Here is a 21,844-nt window from a genome sequence, read left to right on the forward strand (position 1 = left end):
ACTATTTTGGTTGATGAGGAAATTCAGAGGAAACAGCAGGCTCCTGTAAGTGATATTCTACAGTAAAGGACATCATTCCCATCACATAATGAACTGAAAGATTAAAGAATACATGATACTACTGAGATTATTGGGTGGGGAGTTTTCTGGTTTGTTTATTTTTAACTGTAAAAAAGGTGTTTGATTCAGTGGAAAAATAGCCTACTTTAAAGGCTGTCTTCCAACAAGGCAAATATTATCCCAAGCATATGAATGGGTGAATAAATCCATAAAAGAGCATAGTGCAAAGCACTATGGATTCAAATTGAAAAGGAGAGATTGTTGCCCACTCTCAAAGAGCTCACTTTCTGTCAGAGGAGACAACAGATATGGGAAACTTCAATTGCAAATCAGATGGAAATGACCGGTGATTATCACAGTGGGAGAGCAAAGCAGATAGACAGTCATGCATCTCTCTGAATGTCAGTTCCACTGATAATTTTGCTGCTAAGTCTTTTTCATCATTTTTTGACTCTTTGTGACCCCAGTTGCGTTTTCTTGGAAAAGATACTGGAGTGGTTTGTCATTTCCTTCTCTGAGGTGCCCATTTTACAATTGAGGAAACTGAGGCAAACAGAGGTTAAGTGACTTGCCCAGGATCACACATGAGGCTGGGTTTGGACTCCGGTCCTCCTGACTCCCAGCCCAGCACTCTATCCACCATGCCACCTAGTTGCCTTCCACTGATAAAACCAGATCTGTTTCTGATGATGAACAATATGATGGGGATTTCTGTAGAAAAAACTTCCCCTCCTAGGTTTTCGTTCATTATGGTCATCTCCACAAGGGCTCCTCCCCTGGATGATGACAGAAGCAGGGCCTGTGGTTTTGGGATTAACTGCCTGTGGGTAGAAGTTGGCCAGCAGTTAATGGTGGTGATGGTGGTGAGGTTAGATTGTTCTTTCTCTCACTGTTGATGGTGAGGGCCAGTCAGGAAGCAGACTTTTTTTTCCAAGTTCTGCTTTCCTTTATTTAAATAACTGAAGCATTTGCCTTAGAACAGCAGAGGAAACAGGGGCTCCCAAGACAGTCAGGCCTAGGGAGATGGGGCAGAGTTGGGCAGTGGTTGGGGCTGGGATCAGTACCCCTGGGTGCCCCCCACCCTCTTAGGCTGGCCAGGTCTCACTGCCAAAAACTTAATGAGGAAGACAAGGAATAAAAACACTTGTCTCTCTCCAAAATGAATCCTAGGGAGAGATGAAAGGGGAGTAAAACCAGCTTCATCCACAAGCCAGGGAAGGGGATAAATAGGCAAGAAGGGAGGAGAGTGTTATGGGGCCCCAAAGGCATTGCTGGCAGCACCTGCAGCTGCATTAACTGTAGCTGCCACGTTGGAGAACTTCTGAAAACTGGCACCTATGGTCCAGGGAGTGGATTCACTTCAACATCATAATGCCCAGCACAGTGGTATCAGTAAAGAACAAGGTGACTGGCAGCCTGAGAATGGCCACAGCTGCACTGATCCTTCATCAGGGCCAAGATTCAGTCACTGAATCCCTATGATGGGATGCCAATAGCTGCCAGCACTTTTATCATTTCCTAGATGAAGAAAATGAAGGAAAGAGAAACAGAATGAACTGTCATTCCTGAAAGTGCAGGAGGCAATGCCAACAGTCAAAGGAGCAGGGTATGAAAACTAGTTCCCAGAGGATGGAGAAGCCCAAACAAGAGCCCCTGGAAATAGGGGTCACACTGAAAGGGGCCAGGCAGGCAAGAACATTCAGGAGAAGGGCCAAGGTATTGCCAAGCCAGAGGGAGTACATAGTAGACAGTCTTCTGGAACTCCAGGGGAATTTCCAGGGAGAAGCAGGGTTGGGCAGGGCACAATGAGGGCTGGGGCGGGGCACATGTCCTACTGGGTGGCAGAATCTACAGGGCTTCCAGTCCCACTCCTCTGGCTTCCAATTGAGCCTCTCCTGTCTTTTCAGAAGTTTTATTGAGGCTGCTGCTGCTGAAGCCTGAGAGTCATAGAGGTCACAATCTGTGGGGCTGAGTTTTCTGGAAGGCAGCTAGTGGGGCTGGGTTGTTGGCCGAGGCAGAGGGACAGGTGGCTCATAGGATGGTGGTGACTCACGATTCTCAAAGGGATTGTAGACACTGAGTGTGGCATACTGGGGGCTGGGTCAGTGCTAGGTGATGACTCTGGGTTTGGTGAATGGGTTCTCATTGTTCCTGCTCTGGGCCTTGACCTTGGCTTCAGCCTTAGCCTCTTAGGGAGCCATTGCTATTCCTCAGATCTTGTGTTCAGGGTTCTAATTGTCTCCTTTGGAAACTGAAGGATGCTGGTGGTCAAGGTGACAGTGACAGTTTAATTTTCCTAGAACATGATGCCTCCTACCTCTCCCTTGGGTGCTTTGCTGTTTCTATGAGGCTAGCTGGCCCCAGAAATATTATTATTATTAGAGAAATATGATACTACCTTTTTAACTTTTTAAAATTATGATTAATTTTTAAATTAATTGTTTATTATTTATTTTTTATTTTATTAAATTTATTATTTATTATTATTAATTTAATTAAATTTTAAAATGATGATAACTTGTTTAATTATCCTCTCATCATTAGTATTGAACAAGGTATAAAATAAGGATACATAAGCTTGCTGAAGGTGTCTGACCCCATTATGAAGGAAATCCAACTCAGAGTTCAAGTCAAAAAGGTGTATCCTATGGATAGTGAAACTGCAAGATGCTATTGCTTACAGATAACACTGTGCTGACTGCAACTGGTATGAGCATTATGGAGTTTTCTAATAGATCCATAATCATTCAAAGAATTCACTTTCATAATCTACTCAAGGAGAACCAAGTGGATGAAGAATGTATATTGTTCAGACCGTGCTCTGCAGTTAGACTGACAACCTACACAGGTAATTTCATCATTCTGCTGTGTATATCTTCTTGTGATGCAGCAAATGAACAAAGAGTTGGGTCCAAAGTCAAGCCAGAGGAGGAAAGAAAGTGGGATAAATTGCTTTGGGGACCTTGTGAAGTTCTTTGAATGACCCTTTTCTTCGAAAAAAAAAGAGATCCATCTTTATTGTCAATATTCTTTTGGTAATGGTGAATGGTGGTGTCATAGAACACTATGGTCTCTGAGCAACAGGCATTGAGCGCAGATAGGTGATGCAGTGGATCGAGTGTCAAGCCTGGAGATAGGGCAGGGCTAAGTTCAAATCTGGCCTCAGACATGTACAAGCTTTGTGACCCTGGGTAAGTCACTTTACCTCAGTTTCCTCTCCTGTAAAAATGGATAATAATAATAATATTATTATTATCTATAACTACTTCCCAGTGTTGTGGTGAGGATCAAATGAGACAATATGTGTAAAGGGTTTAGCACAGTGGTTGGCATATAGTAGATGTTAGAAAAATGTTAGCTAATATTATTATAATGGATGATGAAAAATGCAATGAGGAAGTACATGATAGGTAATAATAGCTAAGAATTATACAACACTTCCAAGTCTGCAAAGTGCTCATATAACACTAGCAGGTTGTATCATTACAAACAAGGAAACACACAGGAAAAAAAGGTATCATCAAAAAATGTCCCATCCAAAGACAGAAGGATGATCATGTGGTCAGAATGAAAGATAACCAATAATTAGTCTACACGTTCAGCTGGTGTTTTCATGTTATCAAGAGAATTGGAGAAAAGCATCTACTATATTGGTTAGACTCCTTAAAATGAAATTATGGGAGGGCATAGAGGTGAATTGAATGGGATGGGCAGGAATAATGGTTTGCCACCTTCAGTGTTGGAAGGAATACCCAAATGGATAAGATTTACAGGTCTCCTGGAAGACTGGAATATTGATAAGCTTAGGAGAGTGACCATAATGGTGAGAATCTTGAAGCCATGCTGTATGAAGATTGGATGAAAGAACTGGAGATTCTTAGCTTGGAGAAGGGAAGACTTGATGTGAGGGAGGGGAATGAGGACGGACACACTAGCTGTTTTCAAGAGCTTGAAAGGATAACATGTCAAAGAGAAACTAGACTTGTTCTGTTTGGTCCCAAAAGTCATCATCATCATCATCATTTCCATCATTACTATTATCACCATTACCATCATTTTCATCATCATCACTAGCATTTCTATGGAACTTTTTGTAAAAACGGCTTTCCACATATTATCTTATTTGATCCTCCCAACAATAACCCAAGGGGATAGATGGTAGTATTATCCCCATTTTACAGATTAGGAACTTGAGGAACAGAAAGTTCTTGTCCAGGGTTGCACAGTTAGTGTCTGATCAAGGCCAGATTTGAACTCAGTTTCATGACTTCTGACACTCTTACCCATTGTACCACCCAGCTATCTCATCATGAGAAGTGGGAGAAAGCTACAAAGAGGCTGATTTAGGCTCAATGACTAAGGAAACTTCCAGAAAACAGGGGTGCCTAATTTCATGAATACTTCTTGTTTTTACATCAAGGACATTTCTGGAAATCGTTCTCTCTCCTCCCATTGCTTATAACGAATATATGTACATATGTGTGTATGTATGTATATATATATGCACAAACATATGTGTATAAATATACACATGCACACATATATACATATATGTATGTGTGTATATTTACATATACATATATATGTAGGAAGGTAAGAAGGGGGGAAATGCAGTACTGAAAAACTAAACCAACTCACTGATTGTGTCTGACAATGTATACAATATTCCACATTACTACAAAGAGAAAGAGGAGTACCACCTCTACAAAGAAAGAACAGAATTGTACTTTTTTCTCAAATCTCCTCTAGGGCCAAAATGAGTCATCAGAATTACAAAATGTTCAGTTCCTCTGTTTTGTTCTCCTGTTTACACTGGTACGGTCCTTGTGCATATGGTTTTCCTTACTCATTTCTCTATGTAACTGCTCATATGGCCTTCCACAGATCTCTGAATTTTTCATATTACTCATTTCTTAATGCATACTCATGTTCCATTACACTCAAGCACAATAATTTATTTGGCTATTTACCAATCAACAAGTACCTGCTTTGTTTTCAGTTCTTTACTCTTATATAAAGTGTTGAGAATATTTTAGTGTACATGAAACCTTTCATTTTGTTATTGCCTTGAGGTATTTACCTAGTGGTAAATGGGAGCTCTGAGTCAGTGTGTGGGGAGAGGGAAAAGGGGAAGATGTTCATTCTAGATACATGTTTAAAAAGTATAATCACATATTGCTTTCTAGAATGATTAGACCAAGTCACAGCTACATGAACTATCATACTATACTATATTAAGGGGCCTATCTTCCCATACTCCTACTAAAAGTGATTATTGTCATCTTTTGTAATACTTGACAATTTGCTGGCTATGAAGTGAAACCTTAGGATTGTTTTGACTTGCATTTCTCTAATTATCTATCTGGAGCGATTTTTCCTATGTTTGTCAATGGTTTTCATTTCTTTGGAAATCATTTGTTTATATCCTTTGACCACTTGTGCATTGGCAAATGGTTTTTGGTAATATATATTTGCACTAATTTCCTCTACATCTTGAATAATAGAACCTCACCAGAAACAATAGAAGCATTTGATGGTCTCCCTTCTTAACTTATCTGCACTGATTTTGTTTGTATTTTATCCATCTTATCATTTGTAATCTCTATTCCTGGATCACTATCTTGTCATGATGGACAGGTTTGCATAGCTCAATGAAACTATGAGCTATGTCGTTCAGTGTGACCCAAGATGGACAGATCACAGTGAAGAGTTCTGACAAAAGGTGATCCACTGGAGAAGGAAATGGTAAAGCATTCCAGTATCTGTGCCAAGAAAACGCCATGGACATAATTAAATTGCACGACATCGTAAGATGAGCCCCGCAGGTTGGAGGGCTTTGGGAGTTATGGTCCATGGGTTCACGAAGAATCATCATCGACAACAACAATCTTTTGTTTGGTTAAGAATTCTAGGGGAAATAAAAAATAATTTTAAAGAATAATTTAAAAAAACACACTGGTGGGGGCTCGTAAACCATAGTATTAGGAATACAGTCCTACAGGGTTACCCTGGTTACCAGGGGTGTGCTGGTAAATATTTAGCAAATGGTTCTCTGGGGGAAAAATGTACATACAACCCATTTTCAAGTGTAATTTGTATCATTAACATATTCTACATCACTTTCTTAAGTTTAGACAATCAATAAAATAATACATCAAAAAAAAGAATTCTAGGGGAACATTTTTTTAGTATCAGTTGGATTCTATAACAAAATGGCAAAAGTAGCTCTTTCTCAATCTGAAATTTTACAATTCTAATTGATGGCCACTAGAGCTCTCTTTCTATCTCTCTACTTATATACTGGATCTAAGGTCAGATTTGTCAGATTTGGGTGTTTGAATTTCATTTCTGCCCTACTTACTCCTTATGTGACCTTAGGTGAATCACTTGATTTACTTGGGCCTCAGAAAAATGAGTGGCTTAGATTTGATTGCCTCTAAGATCTCTTCCAACTCTAAATTTACAATGTGGGGGTTGAATTCTCTATGGTTCTCTAATCTCTAAGAGATTATTCTCTTTGGCAGAGAGAACAAATAAAAGTGATGAGGCATCTCTATTGCCACCAGCCACTCATAATAACCTTCCAGTCTTCTAATGGATCTTCTTCACGCTAAAAAACTCATTTTGGTGCCTTTCTTATTTGCTGCCAGACTTAACTCATCATGAACTTCAGATTCTCTGACCCTGTTCATAAAAGAATTATTGCTGTTTGGTAGTCATCCATCATTTATATTTAACTTTTGCAAATCTAAGTTGATCTGTGAATTTCCTGGGCAACCTTTTAAGTCTCTTTAGACAACTCCTGGAACCTGACACTCATTCTAATAAATTGCTTTAGCCTCCCTGAGACTCAGTTTTCTCTGCTTAACAAAATGAAGGATTGGTCTTAGATAGGTGGTCTAACATGCCTTTCAGCTATAGGTCTCTGATTCTACAAGTCTTAATCACTGCTTTAATATATTACCTCAGCTGATTCCCTCCTCTGCCTTACTCATGAGACTGAACTCTAAATCTGGCCCTGGAGTGCCCTGACCTTAGCTTCAGGTCAATGACTGTGAAAGACTGGGAGGAGTAGAAAGTCCAGGTGTCAGGCAGGGATTAAGGGAGGAGGCCTTAGGTTGAGATTCAGTACCTGGCTCCCTCACAGGTCCCTTTCACCAGGTATAGCACAGAGCCCAGTTACATCCTCCACACCCAGGGCAGACAGGTGGAAAGCATCAGCTGTGCCCCTGGAATGTGCAGATTTCAAGGAGGTGGAAAATGAGATTGTGTGCCTACTTGGGAAGGGAGTGTCTTGGAGGGCCGAAGCTTGTCAAATAAAGGTATGGACCATAAAAGGGATTGAGTAAGACCCAGGGAGACAATAGAACTGTAAATCCTTGTTCCTCTCTAGATTCCTGCTAAGGCCCCAACGGACCCAGGAACAGGGGGATGAGGGCATGGTATAAATGTCCTTTTACCCAATGAATGTGAAGGTATAAAATACTCACTTTACAGTCAACCAGTCAGGCAACAAAACTTTATTATGTACCCGCTATACGTAAAGTACTGCGCTAAGCAACAGGGATACAAGTAAAGATCCAAACACTTTAGATGTAGAGAAAGAAAGAGGAACCAGGTTGGCATGTAGGGAGGGCATTGTGGACCCTGGGGAAGTAGATAAAGGGACCTTCTAAAGAGACCTGAGGACCCTTGAAGTGAGCATCTTGACTCTCAGATTTGTTTCTTAAAGGAATCATCTGCCAGCCCAGGGTCCTCACTGCCATCTTAGCTACTTTCCCACCTCCCCATCCTACTTCTTTTTTGTCAAATGCCATCTCTCAATTGTACCTCCTCTTCTTCTAGAAAGCTGTATCAGTAGGCACCCCAACATACACAGCGGGGCCTGCTGTTACAGGTTCTTAGATCTGCATTCATAAAAGGAAAGGCAACTTTTGAGGGGTCAACAATCACTTTAATCAAGCACATGTATCAATCCTTTAACCAAGCACATATATCATTCACCTGTTTCAGGGGAGTCAGCACCCTGGACTTCAAAGAAAATACAGAGAAATTAAAGATCAACAGATATGGCTTCCTCTTCCTGAATTTAACAGACAGTTGGACCTCAGTTATCTGACCATAGTTAGCAGAGAGGGAAGCATGACATCTGGGTTCTCAAAACGAGGGGGCTCCTTAGTGGCTTCCCAGAGTCCTCATCTGGCCAAACAAACACTCTTACAAAAACTCAGCCCCAAAATAAAACTTCACCCTCAGAGTCTTTATACATTTTTTAGAGTCAGAGGGCATCACATCCCTTGAGAACCAGTGCCTCACTAACAGAAGGCACGGACCTTCTTAAAGATCTTCCCAGGCTCCACAATGGGTGGGAAAGGTCCTCTTTAGTCATATTCAAATAGAGCCATTCTACTTCTTGATTATACTAAAACAGAAACAGCAAAGATCCTATTTTACTTGCCATTACAAAAGCTTTCCCTGATAACTGCCCTCCAAGGTCCATGCCAGCCTAATCCCTCTAAGACAGGGGTTCTTAAGCTTTTAGGTGTCATGGACCCTTTGGGCAGTCTGGTGAAGTCTATGGACTTTTTCTCAGAATAGTGTTTTAAAGTAATTGAAAGAAATTCTAAATACTACTGAGAGGTCAGTGAAAATAAAGATGTCATTTCTTTCCTATTCAAATCCACAGACCCCCTGAAATCCTTCCATGTGAATGGGAACAGATTTAGTGGAGACTTCTCAGGAATATGGAGTCTTCTCCCTGGAGTGGAGGAGACCTTGAGCCCAGGTTTCCATTCCTCCAGAGTCGGGGGATTTCCATATAAGGCTATGTATTGCTTTAGGAACAGTGATTGGATATGACTTACTAACTCCTCAATGCCTAATTTGCATATAATGACGTGTATTTTCACGGGCTTTGTAATGTCCAGGAGCGCTGGGTTTCAAAAGGGATCAGTTAGATTTAGTGCCTAGAATGTAAGACCTTGCTTCTCAGCCAATGAGAATAATGGTCAGTGGTGGGAGGGGGATTTTCGCATCAGGGTCTATATAAATTGCCATTCTGCTTCTGTAAGGCGCCTCCCTACTCCAGCTTTACTGGTGAAGGGACTGCCTGGTTTCTCCCGAGAACCCAGTAAAGGAGATTTTCTGTTTTTACCTTGAGACGCCTCTGAGCAGTCAATTTGAGTAAGGGGGTTCTTGCTTCCCCCCCCTCCCACACGGACCCCTTGAATCCCTGCTCTAATGCTAATCAGTCAAACATATTGCAACATTTTCTAGTTAAACCCTTTTTTCCTATGTCTGCGTTCATGCCTTGTGGGATTCCTAATTTGGCAGGTGGCTACCTGATAACAAGAATTCCCTTTGAGTCTGGCCTTCTGGGATAACCTTCCTCCAAAAGGTTAACCCAAAGTCAACCCCATCACACGCTCCCAGGGTCAACCTTAGCATGTGTTTTGAAGGAGGGTAGAGAGGCCAGAAGAGTGAAATAGAAACAGAAGAGAGGAAACTAATGGATCAACAGAAATTTATTCATCATCTACTATGTGCCAAGTACTGTGCAGGTGCCAAGGATATAAGGACAAAAGTGGAAGACTTCTTGTCCTCAACAGGGTTATAATCTATCAAAGAGGGAAACACATGTACAAAGATATATACAAAGTACACGTGGGACAGATCACCCAGGTGCACCACCTTGGTGCCTGGAATGTTAAACAAGAAACTAGAGAGAGAACATAGGCTGGGTGAAGAACCATCTCACCTGGTCTTGTATTCTTGTCAACATTCTCTCCTTCAGTGTCACAGCAACCTAGGCATTTTGGGTAGTCTAAGGTCGAGTCCAGGTCAAGTTCAAGATCACTGGGACTTTGGGTAAATTTAAACCACCTGACCAAGAGGTAGGTCCCTGCTCCCTCACCCTCAGTGGCCATATTTGTCATGGGCATGGCAAAAGTAAGGTTATACTCATATCATAGAGCTACCAAATCAGAGAACACCATACCTGAACAGAAATTCTAAATATAATATCCCTAGAATACATACAATACCCCCAAAAGTCAATCAGTCTCAGTTTATCAATTTATCACTTAGTTTATCAATCAATCAAATTTATCAATTTATCAATTAAGCTTCTATTACATGCCAGACACTGTGCTAGATGCTAAGGAAACTAAGGTAAAAATGAAAGAGATCCTGCCCTCAAGTAACTTATATTCTGTAGAATTTATGCAGATAAGTATATTAAAAAATAAACAAAAGAAGTGCTGGGGAGAACTAGCAACTGGGGGGAAGGAGGAGAATCCAGAAAGGCCTCATGTGAAAGATGGTATTTGAGCTGAGTTTTAAAGAAAACTAGGAACTCGAAAGGCAGAGGTGAAGGAGCACATTGCTGCAGTAAGATAGAGCCTGTGCAAAGATACAGAGATAAGAGAGGTCTCAGTTCTAGCATCTCCAGGATCAAGGAACTCAACTGCCTTCCAATATAGATAGACAATTCTCCTTTTAGATAATAACTCTATTGTAATTGTAAGGACATATTCCATTACACAGACAAAATAGGCTTCCTTGGAATTTCCTCTAGGTTTAATTAAGCCTTCTCAGTCACAAAATAATAGGAAGAAAAAATGAAATAGAAGGAATGAAAGAAGGAAAAAAGAAAAGAAGGAAGGAAAGAAGGAAGAAAGGAAGGAAGGAAGGAAGGAAGGAAGGAAGGAAGGAAGGAAGGGAGGAAGGGAGGGAGGAAAGGAGGAAGGATAGAAGGAAAGAAGACAAAAAGAAAGAAAAAGAGAGATGAAGAGAAAAACAACAAAAATATACTTACAACAACCCTATATAAGGAAAACAGTTCCTCACTACTCAGATTAATAATGCTAAAGATAATAACAGCAGTAACAATCAATAATAGCTGACACTGAAATAACGACTAAAGACTTTGAAAGCACTTTCCATCCATTATCTCATGTGATCCTCATAAATCCCTGCGGGGTAGGCACTGTGGTCACTTACCCAGTTTCATAGAAATTGGCCCTTGAGAAGTTGTGACCTCACAGGATCACAGAGTTAACAGGGAGAGGTCACCAGTCCAACCCTCTCACTGGGCCACACAGCTAATAAGCATCAGAGGAAGGGTGTGATCTCAGAGCTTCCAGATGTGCCAGGCCTAGAGGCCTGAGGGCTACCCGAGTCTTCTTACCTCTATCCCTAGGTCTTCGGTTGGCCAAACCGGATGCTCGTATGAGAGAAAGGACGTTCCAGAGTCGAACAAGGGTTGAGCTTTATTTCAGGGTCTAGTTACAAGTGCAGGGGAATTCTTCCTTAGGAGGGAGTGAAGAATCTCCCAAGGAGGCAAAGATCTTACAATAAGAGATTGGAAGTAGAAGTATAAGTGGGGAGAGGGGGGGAGGGGAGAGAAGAGAGAGGAAAAGCGGAGCCTTGTTGTCCTCACCGCTCCACACCCCTCCGCCCAAAAGAACTTTCAGGCTTTCCTGATCCTACTTAAACCCTCCAGCAGCATAGTTTGCATCTGAATACCGTGCTGTTAGATAACAATAGTGTGCCCAGATCCGGGACAATCTCGAGGTCGGGGAGAGCTCTGTCCCATCACGTTTCTCACGGGAAGAGGCGGAAATACACGAGATAGCTCGGTTCACCTCGATTCCCAGTCGTTTCCTGGGGGGTCTCGTGAGAACTCTAAGATTTAGAAGTTCCCACCTTTACCCGCCCGAGACTGTCCACCTGGAATTGAGCTTCCATCCCCAACACGGATGCTTTTTGTTTGTTTCCATTATATACCACCCACCTAATTCTGATATCCCCTCAATAGAATGGAAACTCAGAAGCACTGAATGTTAGGGCTGGAGGGGACCTCTAAAGTCACCTAGACCAAGGGCCTGTCTGAGAATTCCTCCCCTCTGCAGTATCCCTGACCAGTGGGCACTCATTCCCAGTGAAGGCAAATCTACCACTTCTTGAGACAGTACATTCTATCTGGGTCTTCTGGGCAGGGACCACTTCATTTTTGCTTTTGTATGCCAGGAACCTACACATTAATTCATACAAAATAGCCCTTAATAAAGCATTACTGAATTCCCTTGAGCTGTAGACAGAACAGTTTTAGGAATGCAGTTACTAGTGTCAACCTCTTAAATGAGGTAAGTGGTCACCATTTTGGCAGGATGCCAAGCCCAAAGGGACTGGCCCCCAGTCTCCAGCCCAGCCCAACTCTTGGGCAGCCCCATAAATAAAAAGAGAGATAGAGGAAGGGAAAGAGGGAGGTCCTGGAAATTAGATGAGGCTAATCCTCTTAGAGAACAGGTTTCTCTACTCTACTGTACTCTCCTCCTCCTCCTCTCCCTGGTTAAGTCAAAATTATAGGTGCCTCGGAGACACTGGGCACAACCAAGGAGACCATGAGGGCAGCAAGGCTGGTACTCCTGGCTGTGACTACTGCTGCATTCGGGGAGCTTGGTGAGATGGACTGGAATGGGGGCTAAGGTTGAATGGGAAGGGGAGAAGGGAGAATGAGGAGGGCTAAAAAGCAGATGGGAGGCCAAGGAGAGGAGTCCAGAATAGATTTAAATGAAAGATTCTTCTCATTCATCAGGGCCTCCCCAACAAGACCTGAGCAAACTAAGAAAATCAGAGACGGAGAGAGAGAGACAGAGAGAGAGAGAGACAGATAAACAGAGAGAGAGAGAGACAAGGTGGAAAATCTTACTCCATACACCTGCCATTCTCTTTCTTCCCTAGTACTTAGGATGTCCTTAACCCACCTGTTTCGTAGAGAGACAGAGACAGAGACTAAGAAAGAGGGTTGCAAGAGAATCTGGGGAGGAGACCTATGAGAGGCAAAGGGATAAAGGATAGTTATAAAAAATGGAGATACAGAGGAATATGGAGCTAGACTGATGGAAATAGAAAAAAGATGAAATTGGGGCAAGAATGAAAGAGAAAGGAGAGAGGGAAAGACTATGTAGTGCCCTCTGCCTCCTATCAGATGGGGATATAAAAAGATGAAGATAAAGACAGACTTACACTTACTGAGATTAGAGAAAGGTGGAGAGAGAGGAGAGGGAAGGTATGGAGGATCACAGGAATCACAATCTGGGAGTGGGAGCAGTGAAAAGGTAGGTTTAGGTCAGACTAGGGAGGGGCTCATGAGATTTAACTTTAGCCCATAAGGCCCTAGGGAGCTATTGAAGGTATCTGAGAAGAAGAAAGTGACTAGCAGTGTACAGGATGGCTTGGACGGGAGAAGGTAGGGAGTCTAGTATGGAGAATAGTCCGATGATAGCTCAGGTAAGAGGTGCCAAAGAAGCCTAGGTGGGAGAAATGGCAGTGGAGAATATGGGGCAGTTCCCCAAAATACTGCAGATGTAGAATCAACAAAGCTGATATTGAATCAGACAGGGAAGGAGAATCAAAGATGAATCCAAAGTTCCTCGGGCTGCCTCTGACTCACTGTGTGGCCAAAGGCAAGTTCTTTGAGCCTTTCTGGGCCTCCATTTTTCCACCTGTAAAATGGAGTTAGATTAGTTCCCCTCAAAGATGCCTGCTAGGTTTAAATATCTGCATCGGAGAGATAGGGAGAGAAGGGAGGAGAGTTAGGACAGGGGCCAGAACCAAAAAAATTTTCCCTTTCCCTGGGAAAAAAAGGAGTTAACCAGAGAGAGTAGTGACTCATACAGGTCACACATGAGGTGGGCAGGAGATCCGGTTGAGGTCTCCAGAGATGCCTGTGCTTGTTGGTGGTTGGTTAGAGGGGATGTACTGAGTTTGGATCGGGTTTCAAGGAGGTAAGGGGAGGGAATGTATGGAGAGAAGGGTACAAGTTATTATTGGAATGTTATCTTCAGTCTGTTTACACAACACACCTCTACTTCAGAGTCCTTGCCCTCAAAGGCAAAGGGGAGCCATCCCATTTCCCTCCTCCTATAACTCCCCCCTTCTCCTTACCCTCACCCCAACTCCAGCATCCAGGAGTCCTTGTGTTTTAGATGGTTATTAGGAGAGCTCTTGGAAAGCATCTGGCTCCACACCTTCCCCCTCCCTATTTAAGGCAGGGGAATTCCTAGACTCAGAGATGAAAGGACCTGCCCCCAGATGATAAAATGAACTAGCGACAGGACTAGAACCCAGGTTCCTTGATTCCCAGTCTGGACACAACAGAATGTTGGCTGGGGGTCCCTTCCCCCTGATGGGTGGCTGCCAGACAGCAGGGGGGTGCTTCCAGAGGATCAGTCATGTCACCCTGCAAAGTCTGGGAGGCCTCTGAAGGTAGGGACCTCATCTTTACCCCACCCCTTTCCCCCTTAGATCAAGGGCTCCCTGTGGGCAAGGAACATATCATCCCCATCAGACCTGGGGCTGACAGGAAGATCCAGAGGGTTGAGAAGCCACTCCTGACCATAGTTCTTCTTTCCCCAAGTAGCCTGGGCCCTGAAATGTTACAGCTGCCAGCTGCCCACCAACGTCTCTGACTGCAACACTGTTAAAGACTGTGCTCCTACTGAGACCATGTGCAAGACGACTATGTACTCCCTGGAGGAAGGTGAGGGGAGAGGTTGGGTTCCAAGGGTTCCAGGAGGGGAATCTCACGTGACTTACTTGGGGCAAGCCCAGGGAAACAATGAAGAAAGGAAAATTTCCATAGAGTAATTTCAATTCTCACGAAAGTCAGTGGAGTTAGTAAAGAGAAACCTGGACCTGAAGTCAGAATGTGTGATTTGAAATTCCAGCTTCACCATTTTACTGGCTATGTGCTTTTTTTTTCCTTTCCTTTTTTTTGGAGACAATCAAGGTTAAATAACTTGCCCAGGTTCACACAGCTAAGAAGTGTCTGAGGCTGGTCCTCCTGACTCCAGGGCCAGTGCTCTATCCACTGGACCACCTTGCAGCTCCAAGCCATGTGCTTTTGAAGAAAGACATCGAGCCTCTTGGGTCCTTAGTGTCTTCATCTATAAAATGGGAACTCAACAAATATTAAGTGCTTATGATGGACTTGGGATCAGAGGACCTGCGCTTAAATTCTAGCTCTGTTCCTTGTTACCCATGTGACTTCGGATAAGTCCTGTCATCTCCCTGGGCTTTGGTTTCCCCATCTGTAAAATGGAAAGATTAAACCAAATGGACTCTCAAATCCCTTTCCAGTTCTAAGTCCTATGACCCAAACACATAATAGCCTCTGCCATCAGGCTTACTAGGGGTGGGGGGTTGCGGGGTTAAGGGGGAGGGATATATAATGGAAGCAAAAGGAAAGATAATATCACAACCCCTCTGGGGCTCGAGGTGGGAACTTACAGGGGACCAGGAGTGACCAAGTCACACTGGAAGGTAATGATGAAGCCAGGATCTGAATCCGGGTCCTATAACTCCAAATCCAACACCCTTTCCATGGGGTGATACTGTTAAAATGATGGTTCCTTCTCACTAAATCTATGATCCTATGACTATGGAATGGAACCAGGGCAGAAAAGAAACACAGGACCCTGGGGAAATCTAAGGATGGAGAAATACCTTCCCTCAGGGGGGAGGGGTCAGGGAAGCCTTCCTAGAGATGGTGTCATGTGAAGGAAGATGTTAAAAGGCAGTGATAAAGAGAGAAGTCTAGGAATATGTTGGGACATGAGAGGACAGGAAAAGATGAGGAAACAGCTAATAGTTACAGTTTTGCTATAAAATACAGTGCTATAAAATAAGAGTGGCCAGGATTAAACGTGAAATAAAACTAGAAAGTCAGGTTGGAGTCAGAATTCAGTATTAAATGCCAAGGTGAATAATTTTACACTGCTAAAATTTTTTGAGAATCTCCCAAAGAGCTTTTGTATACAAGGACTATGTCTAAGAATATTTACTGAATTTATATTTAAAATGTCTTAGCGATGTTATGAGAATAGTTGTGATCTCACAGATAGAATGGCAAGCCTGAAAGGGAATTCCCCAGGCTATGAGAACTGTTCATCCAGTCCAGCCCTGCTAGTTTCCAGAGATGGGGAACAAACAATCAGAGAGAAGAGACTCACTTACCTCACAAAGTTCTCATGAGGAAAATACTTTTTAAAATTTAAAACCATAGAAATATGAATTCTTCTAGTTATGGACTTCTATTATAAAATTTAAAATGCTTTTACATTTTTAAAATTTTCCAATCTATTGAGTTAAATGGGGAGTGGGGTGGTGGCCAAAAGGGAGGAGATACCAGCTTTAAACATAACTGCTGCGTGTGTGTGTTCATCCTCCATTGCCAAAGAAGACCATGCCATCAGAGAAATGATGACATGACTTGCACTTGATTTTGTTTTGAGTGAGTGAGGGCTGTGCAGGTGTCCAGCCTCACTTCTCCTCCAGAACCATCTGAATCCAGTGACCAGATAGATATTCATCAGGATGACTAGAGATGAGCCAGGATGAGGCAACTGGGGTTAAGTGACAGCTAGTGAGTGTCAAGCATCTGAGGTGAGATTTGAACTCAGGTCCTCCTGACTCCTGCACTAGTGCTCTATACACTGCACCACCTAGCTGCCCTAAACATAACTACTATTGATAACTCAAAGGGTTGAGATCACTGGTTTGTTCCTAGCAACACTCGGAGTTTAAGTAGTTGAAGAACTACCACCCATGATTTACAGAGGAAATTGCAATTTAGAGAGATGATGGAATGTGCCCAGGATCACACAGCTAGTAAGGGTCAAGATCAAGGTCAAGGCCAGGATCTGAACCCAGGTCTGTTGATTCTAAGCCTTCCATCTTCAAGGGCCATTCTTCCATGGAGTTACTAATGCACCCAGGGACTGACCCCCATTAAAATTCAAATATTTTCAAGTTATTTGATTACATATTAGTGTTATAGTAAGGTGAGTAGGACTTGGAGTCCAAGGACCTAGGTTTGAATTCAGGCTCTGCTATTTACTATATATTTGACCCTGGTCAATTTCTTCCCCAAGCCTTTGTAAAATGAGAGCTTTGGACTAACCAATCTCCAAGTCTTTTCAGCTCTAAATCCTATAAGAGTATTTGAGGAAAAGAGCAGTTGGGTGGCACAGTGGATAGGCCAGGTGTCAGGAAGACTTGAGTTCAAATCCAGTCATGGACACTTATTAACTATTTAACCCTGGGCAAGTCACTTAACCCTGTTTGTCTCAGTTTCTTCATCTGTAAAATGAGCAGGAGAAGGAAATGGAAAACCACTCCAATTTCTCTGCCAAGAAAACCTCAAATGGGGACATGGCTAAACAACATTTGAATAAATACGCATCTCTAATTTTACCATGAAATCAAAGAGAATGTTCAGCTCACTAGAAAGAAATTGTTTTCCCTTCCTCTTTGTTGGAACTGTACCCATTTCATCCTGGAATTCTTGGGGAACACTCAAGACCACCCAATCACTGTGGGTAGAAGGAAATTCAGTCATGATTGGATCTGGTCATGCTTAGTCAGGGATGACTTTCTGGATGAGGGGGATTTTGGAGCTGGAGTTTGGTGGTCAGAGGCTTGTGTTAGCAGAGGTTGTTGGTCTTCATTTTCAGAAGAGGACCATGACATCAGAGAAATGATGACATGACTTGCACTTGACTTTGTTTTGAGTGAGGGAGGGCTGTGCAAGATCACCAGCCTCACTTTCTCCTCCTGAGCCATCTGGATCCAGTGAACAGATATTCATCAGGATGACTGGAGATGGCCTAGGATGTAATGGGAGACCTTGGCCTTTTAGGCTAAGGTCTTTTCAGGTACTCATTTAAAGTGAGGTAATGCCCATTTAGTAAACAGGCCTCTTTAAAAAGTAGTCAGAGGGATGGCCTTTAATAGAAAAGAAAAATAAATAAATAGATAAATCATGCTGGAAGGGGCAGGAACCTCAGGGTTGTTGTCTTGAAGGAAACTATTATTATTGACATTCACCCTGAGCCAGGGTGGGTTCAAAAATAGCCATTGAATGGAGATTGGGGTAGGGACTCTTTCTTGTTCAATCCATGGACTTCAGAGTGCATGGGGTCTAAGGTAAGAAAGAGGAAGGGAGGGGAGAGAGGGAGAGAGGGAGGGAGGGAGGGAAGAAGAAAGGAAAGGAAAGGAAAGGAAAGGAAAGGAAAGGAAAGGAAAGGAAAGGAAAGGAAAGGAAAGGAAAGGAAAGGAAAGGAAAGGAAAGGAAAGGAAAGGAAAGGAAAGGAAAGGAAAGGAAAGGAAAGGAAAAAGGAAAGGAAAGGAAAGGAAAGGAAAGGAAAAGGAAAGGAAAGGAAAGGAAAGGAAAGGAAAGGAAAGGAAAGGAAAGGAAAAAGGAAAAAAGAAAGGAATCTAGCCAATGTACCTCAAGTTAACTGGGCAGCTTCTGGCTATCAAAATTTACCTTCTTTTGGAGAGGAGAAGGAAAGAGAGAAGGCTAGGTTAAGAGAGAGAGGATGAGCTGAGTTACCCAGCTAGCTCGGTCCCCATTTAGGCAGCTCAGTCTACTCACAGGTTATGTTCATCCTTTGTTTTTCGAATAGGACCATGACATCAGAGAAATGATGACAGGACTTGCACTTGACTTTGTTTTGAGTGAGGGAGGGCTGTGCAGGTCACCAGCCTTACTTTCTCCTTCTTAGCAGAGGGGACTATATTAGGGGAGGGGGATTTGGACTGGGGGGCCTCCTGACTTGTCCATTATTCTCTCCCCTCATTGCAGTGTACCCATTCTTGGGAGATGCTACAGTCACAAAGGCATGTGCCCAGCAGTGTGTGCCCTCAGATGTGGATGGCATCGGTCTGACTCGACCTGTCTCGTGCTGTAACCAAGACCTGTGCAATACAGGCACAGGAGGGGCTGCCGCCCTGAAGAGCTTTCGGGGCGTGGTCTTTACCCTTCTCTTCTTCACCTTCTTTCTCCTGTACACTAGCATCTAGAACGCCAAGGCTGCACAAGTGTGAACCTGTCCTTCCTTCCTATTCTGACTGTTCGCCTCTTGTTTCCTTTTCAGTATCCAGAGGTGTGATACCTCCCTAACCCTAGCTCTCCCCTATCTTTATGCTGCAGATTTGGGGAAAATGGAATTTCTGCCCTCAAGAATCTCCAGTCTGAGAGGGAGACTCAGACCTCTCCCTCAGGGAGTTCTGGGCTGAGTCAAGTAGATACTGTCCTTGTCTCCTTTCCTCGCTTTCTATCCTCTCAACCTCAGCTTGCACGTCTATAAAATGGGGATTATAGCACCTACCTCACAGGGTTGTTATAAGGATCAACTGAGATAAGACATGTAAAGCACTTCTAAACTATAAATTGGTACATAAATCTTAATGTTAGCTATCATTATTATTGATGATCTCCACTTGGTCTCTCTTTTTCTCTCTCCCTATTCCCTTTCTATTTCTCCCTATCTTCTCCTTTCTGTCTCTGCCCCCCCCCCCACTTCTCTCTCTCTCTCTCTCTCTCTCTCTCTCTCTCTCTCTCTCCTTCTCTCTCTCTCTCTCTCTCTCTCTCTCTCTCTCTCTCTCTCTCTCTCTCTCTCTCTCTCTCTCTCTCTCTCTCATTCCCTGTCTCTCTCTCTCTCCCCCTCTCTTCCTAGTTTTCCTGTCTGTTGATCTCTACCCATTGTCTCCTCTTTTTTCTATGTCTCCACTCACAAGTTTGTCTCTCCTTTCCCAACAATTACAAATGTCCTTCAACAAACTAGATGACCTCTTCAGTCATCCAAATCAGTGGAGCAGTTCAAGCCGGGATGGAAAGGCCTCTTTTCAGGGACATTTCAGAGGGGATTCTTACTCTTCTGAGGAGGAGAAGCCTGTCATCTCTAAGGTTCCAGATCCTCACCTGTAAAAGGGGGATAAAAGGAGGATAAAAATAATTTCAATACCTACCTCAAAGGTTGTTGTGAAGAAATTCTACCTCATATCCACACAGACACGGGGAGCACAGGATGTCTCAAACCCAGAGACACACAAATTCATACATGCACCACCATACATACTCACACAAAGATTAACACTTGGTGTTTATATATTGGCAAAAGGTTTGCATAGATAGCTAGGTGATGGAGTGGATAGAGTGCCAAGCCTGGAGTTAGCAAGACTCCTCTTCAAATCTGGCTGCAGACACTTAGCTTTGTGACCCTAGGCAAGTCACTTAACCCTGTTTGCCTCAGTTTCCTCCTCTGTAACATGAGCTGCAGAAGGAAATGGCAAACCACTCCAGCATATTTGCTAAAAAACCCCAAATGGGGTCATGAAGAGTCAGACACAACTGGAAAGTGACTGAACAAAAAGCTTTGCAGAGCACTTTACATATATCATCTCTTTGCTCCTTCCAAGAACAATTTTTTACTTTACAGCCATTTTACAAATGAGTAAATTGAGGCTGAGAAAGGTCAAACCATTTGACCATGGTCACACAATTAGTAAATGTTGAAGGCAGAATTTGAACTCAGGTCTATCTTGACTCCAAGCCCAACACTCTATCTACTAGGCTAAGTTGTTTTCCCAACCAAGTTCCCCAGATCTTCTAATTACTCTGTTGGACATACAATATTCATTCAGTGCAGATATGCAGGCAGATAAGGTCACAAATATTTACACAAGGAAATATTCATCGACGTGTACATCCTGAGACAGAAGAGGGAGAGTGGGTAGCGGAATATGGGGCGGGTCATGGAGAGATGCCTCCAGAATCTTGTCTTCCCCTCCTGCCTCACAGTCCATCCAGTGAGCTGGTCCAGCAGGCCAACAGCAAAGGATCCCAGGAACAACTCAAGCAAGAAAGGAGGGTCTGATCTCAGTACCAACCATTTTCTAGGTTTATATGAATTGGAAATATGAAAATTCTACTTTACATTAAGAATTCTGAGAGAAACCCACATTTCAAAACAACCACCAATGTTAACTCTACGGTACAGCATTATTCTCTGTCTCTGTCTCTCAGTCCCTCAACCTCCCTCCTCCCATTCTTGCCCCTTTACTGGGCTTTCCCTGACCTCCCACCTCCCACCACAAAAATAAAAAAATAACTCCTTCCAAGTGAAAGAAGAATAAAAGAAGCACAGAGACACGGCTAAGCTATGACCACCTTTAATAGAGGCCCCAGGAGAAGAGACTGTGCCCACTCCAACCATACTGGTCACCCATCCTCTCCTGTCCATGCCTTTGTTTGCCCTGCCTTCTTCCAGACTGGCGGAGGCCCCCTTTTTCCTCCTGCTGTTTTTGCATCTCTGTATCTGCCCCACCACGTGTCCTTGACCTATGTTCAGGCCTTCTCCCTCCTCTTGTATGTGGCCCCCTTTCTGCTCTGTCCATCCTTCCCCCAGGCCCTGGTAAATTCAAATGAAGTATTTACATGGAAGGTCTGCTGAATGGTAAAGGGAGAATTACTTAGAAAAAGGGAGAATTGTCTGTACATATGTCAATTATATTTATTCCATTCCATGGAGGAGGTGGCTTCGACCTGGGTTCCAGTCCCAGCACTGTCCCTAATTGACCGCTTGAATCCTTGGACAAGTAAGTGCCTTTCCTGATCTGGGTTTCAGTTTCCTCATTTGTAAATGAGAAAGTTGGATTCCACAGGTCCCTAAGAGTCCCTAGGTCTGGTCCCTGCGACTCCTCCAGAACTGCTGATCCCCAGGTAGTCACCAGGACCATTGGATGAGCAGAGGAATCTGGCAGACCTGGTCAGTATGTTGACACTTTCCCAGTGGCATAGCTGATGCTTCCTGTCTCACCTCAAACCCTCTAACAGGTATAATGTGGCCACACATTCCCAGATCCCAGAGCTCACACAAATTTATCCTGAACCCATAGCTCCTCCATGCCCCACCACTTTTCTCTCTGTTTGTCT

General features: G+C 43.2%; 1 protein-coding gene and 1 pseudogene across 1 annotated transcript; one reads left to right on the plus strand and one right to left on the minus strand.

Moving 5' to 3' along the window:
• Window positions 1-1,352: 1,352 nt before the first annotated feature.
• Window positions 1,353-4,347, minus strand: LOC140502277 (secretory carrier-associated membrane protein 3 pseudogene; annotated as a pseudogene).
• Window positions 4,348-12,272: 7,925 nt separating this feature from the next.
• On the plus strand, window positions 12,273-19,318 carry LOC140500362 (ly6/PLAUR domain-containing protein 2-like). The gene is made up of 3 exons (XM_072602879.1): window positions 12,273-12,522; window positions 14,486-14,605; window positions 18,713-19,318. Exons 1-3 carry the CDS (start codon window positions 12,465-12,467, stop codon window positions 18,928-18,930), a joined length of 396 nt encoding a protein of 131 aa, XP_072458980.1. The 5' UTR covers window positions 12,273-12,464; the 3' UTR covers window positions 18,931-19,318.
• Window positions 19,319-21,844: the final 2,526 nt, after the last annotated feature.

The sequence above is a fragment of the Notamacropus eugenii genome, chromosome 4 (genome assembly GCF_028372415.1).
Source record: "Notamacropus eugenii isolate mMacEug1 chromosome 4, mMacEug1.pri_v2, whole genome shotgun sequence".
NCBI classification, from domain to species: Eukaryota; Metazoa; Chordata; class Mammalia; order Diprotodontia; family Macropodidae; genus Notamacropus; species Notamacropus eugenii.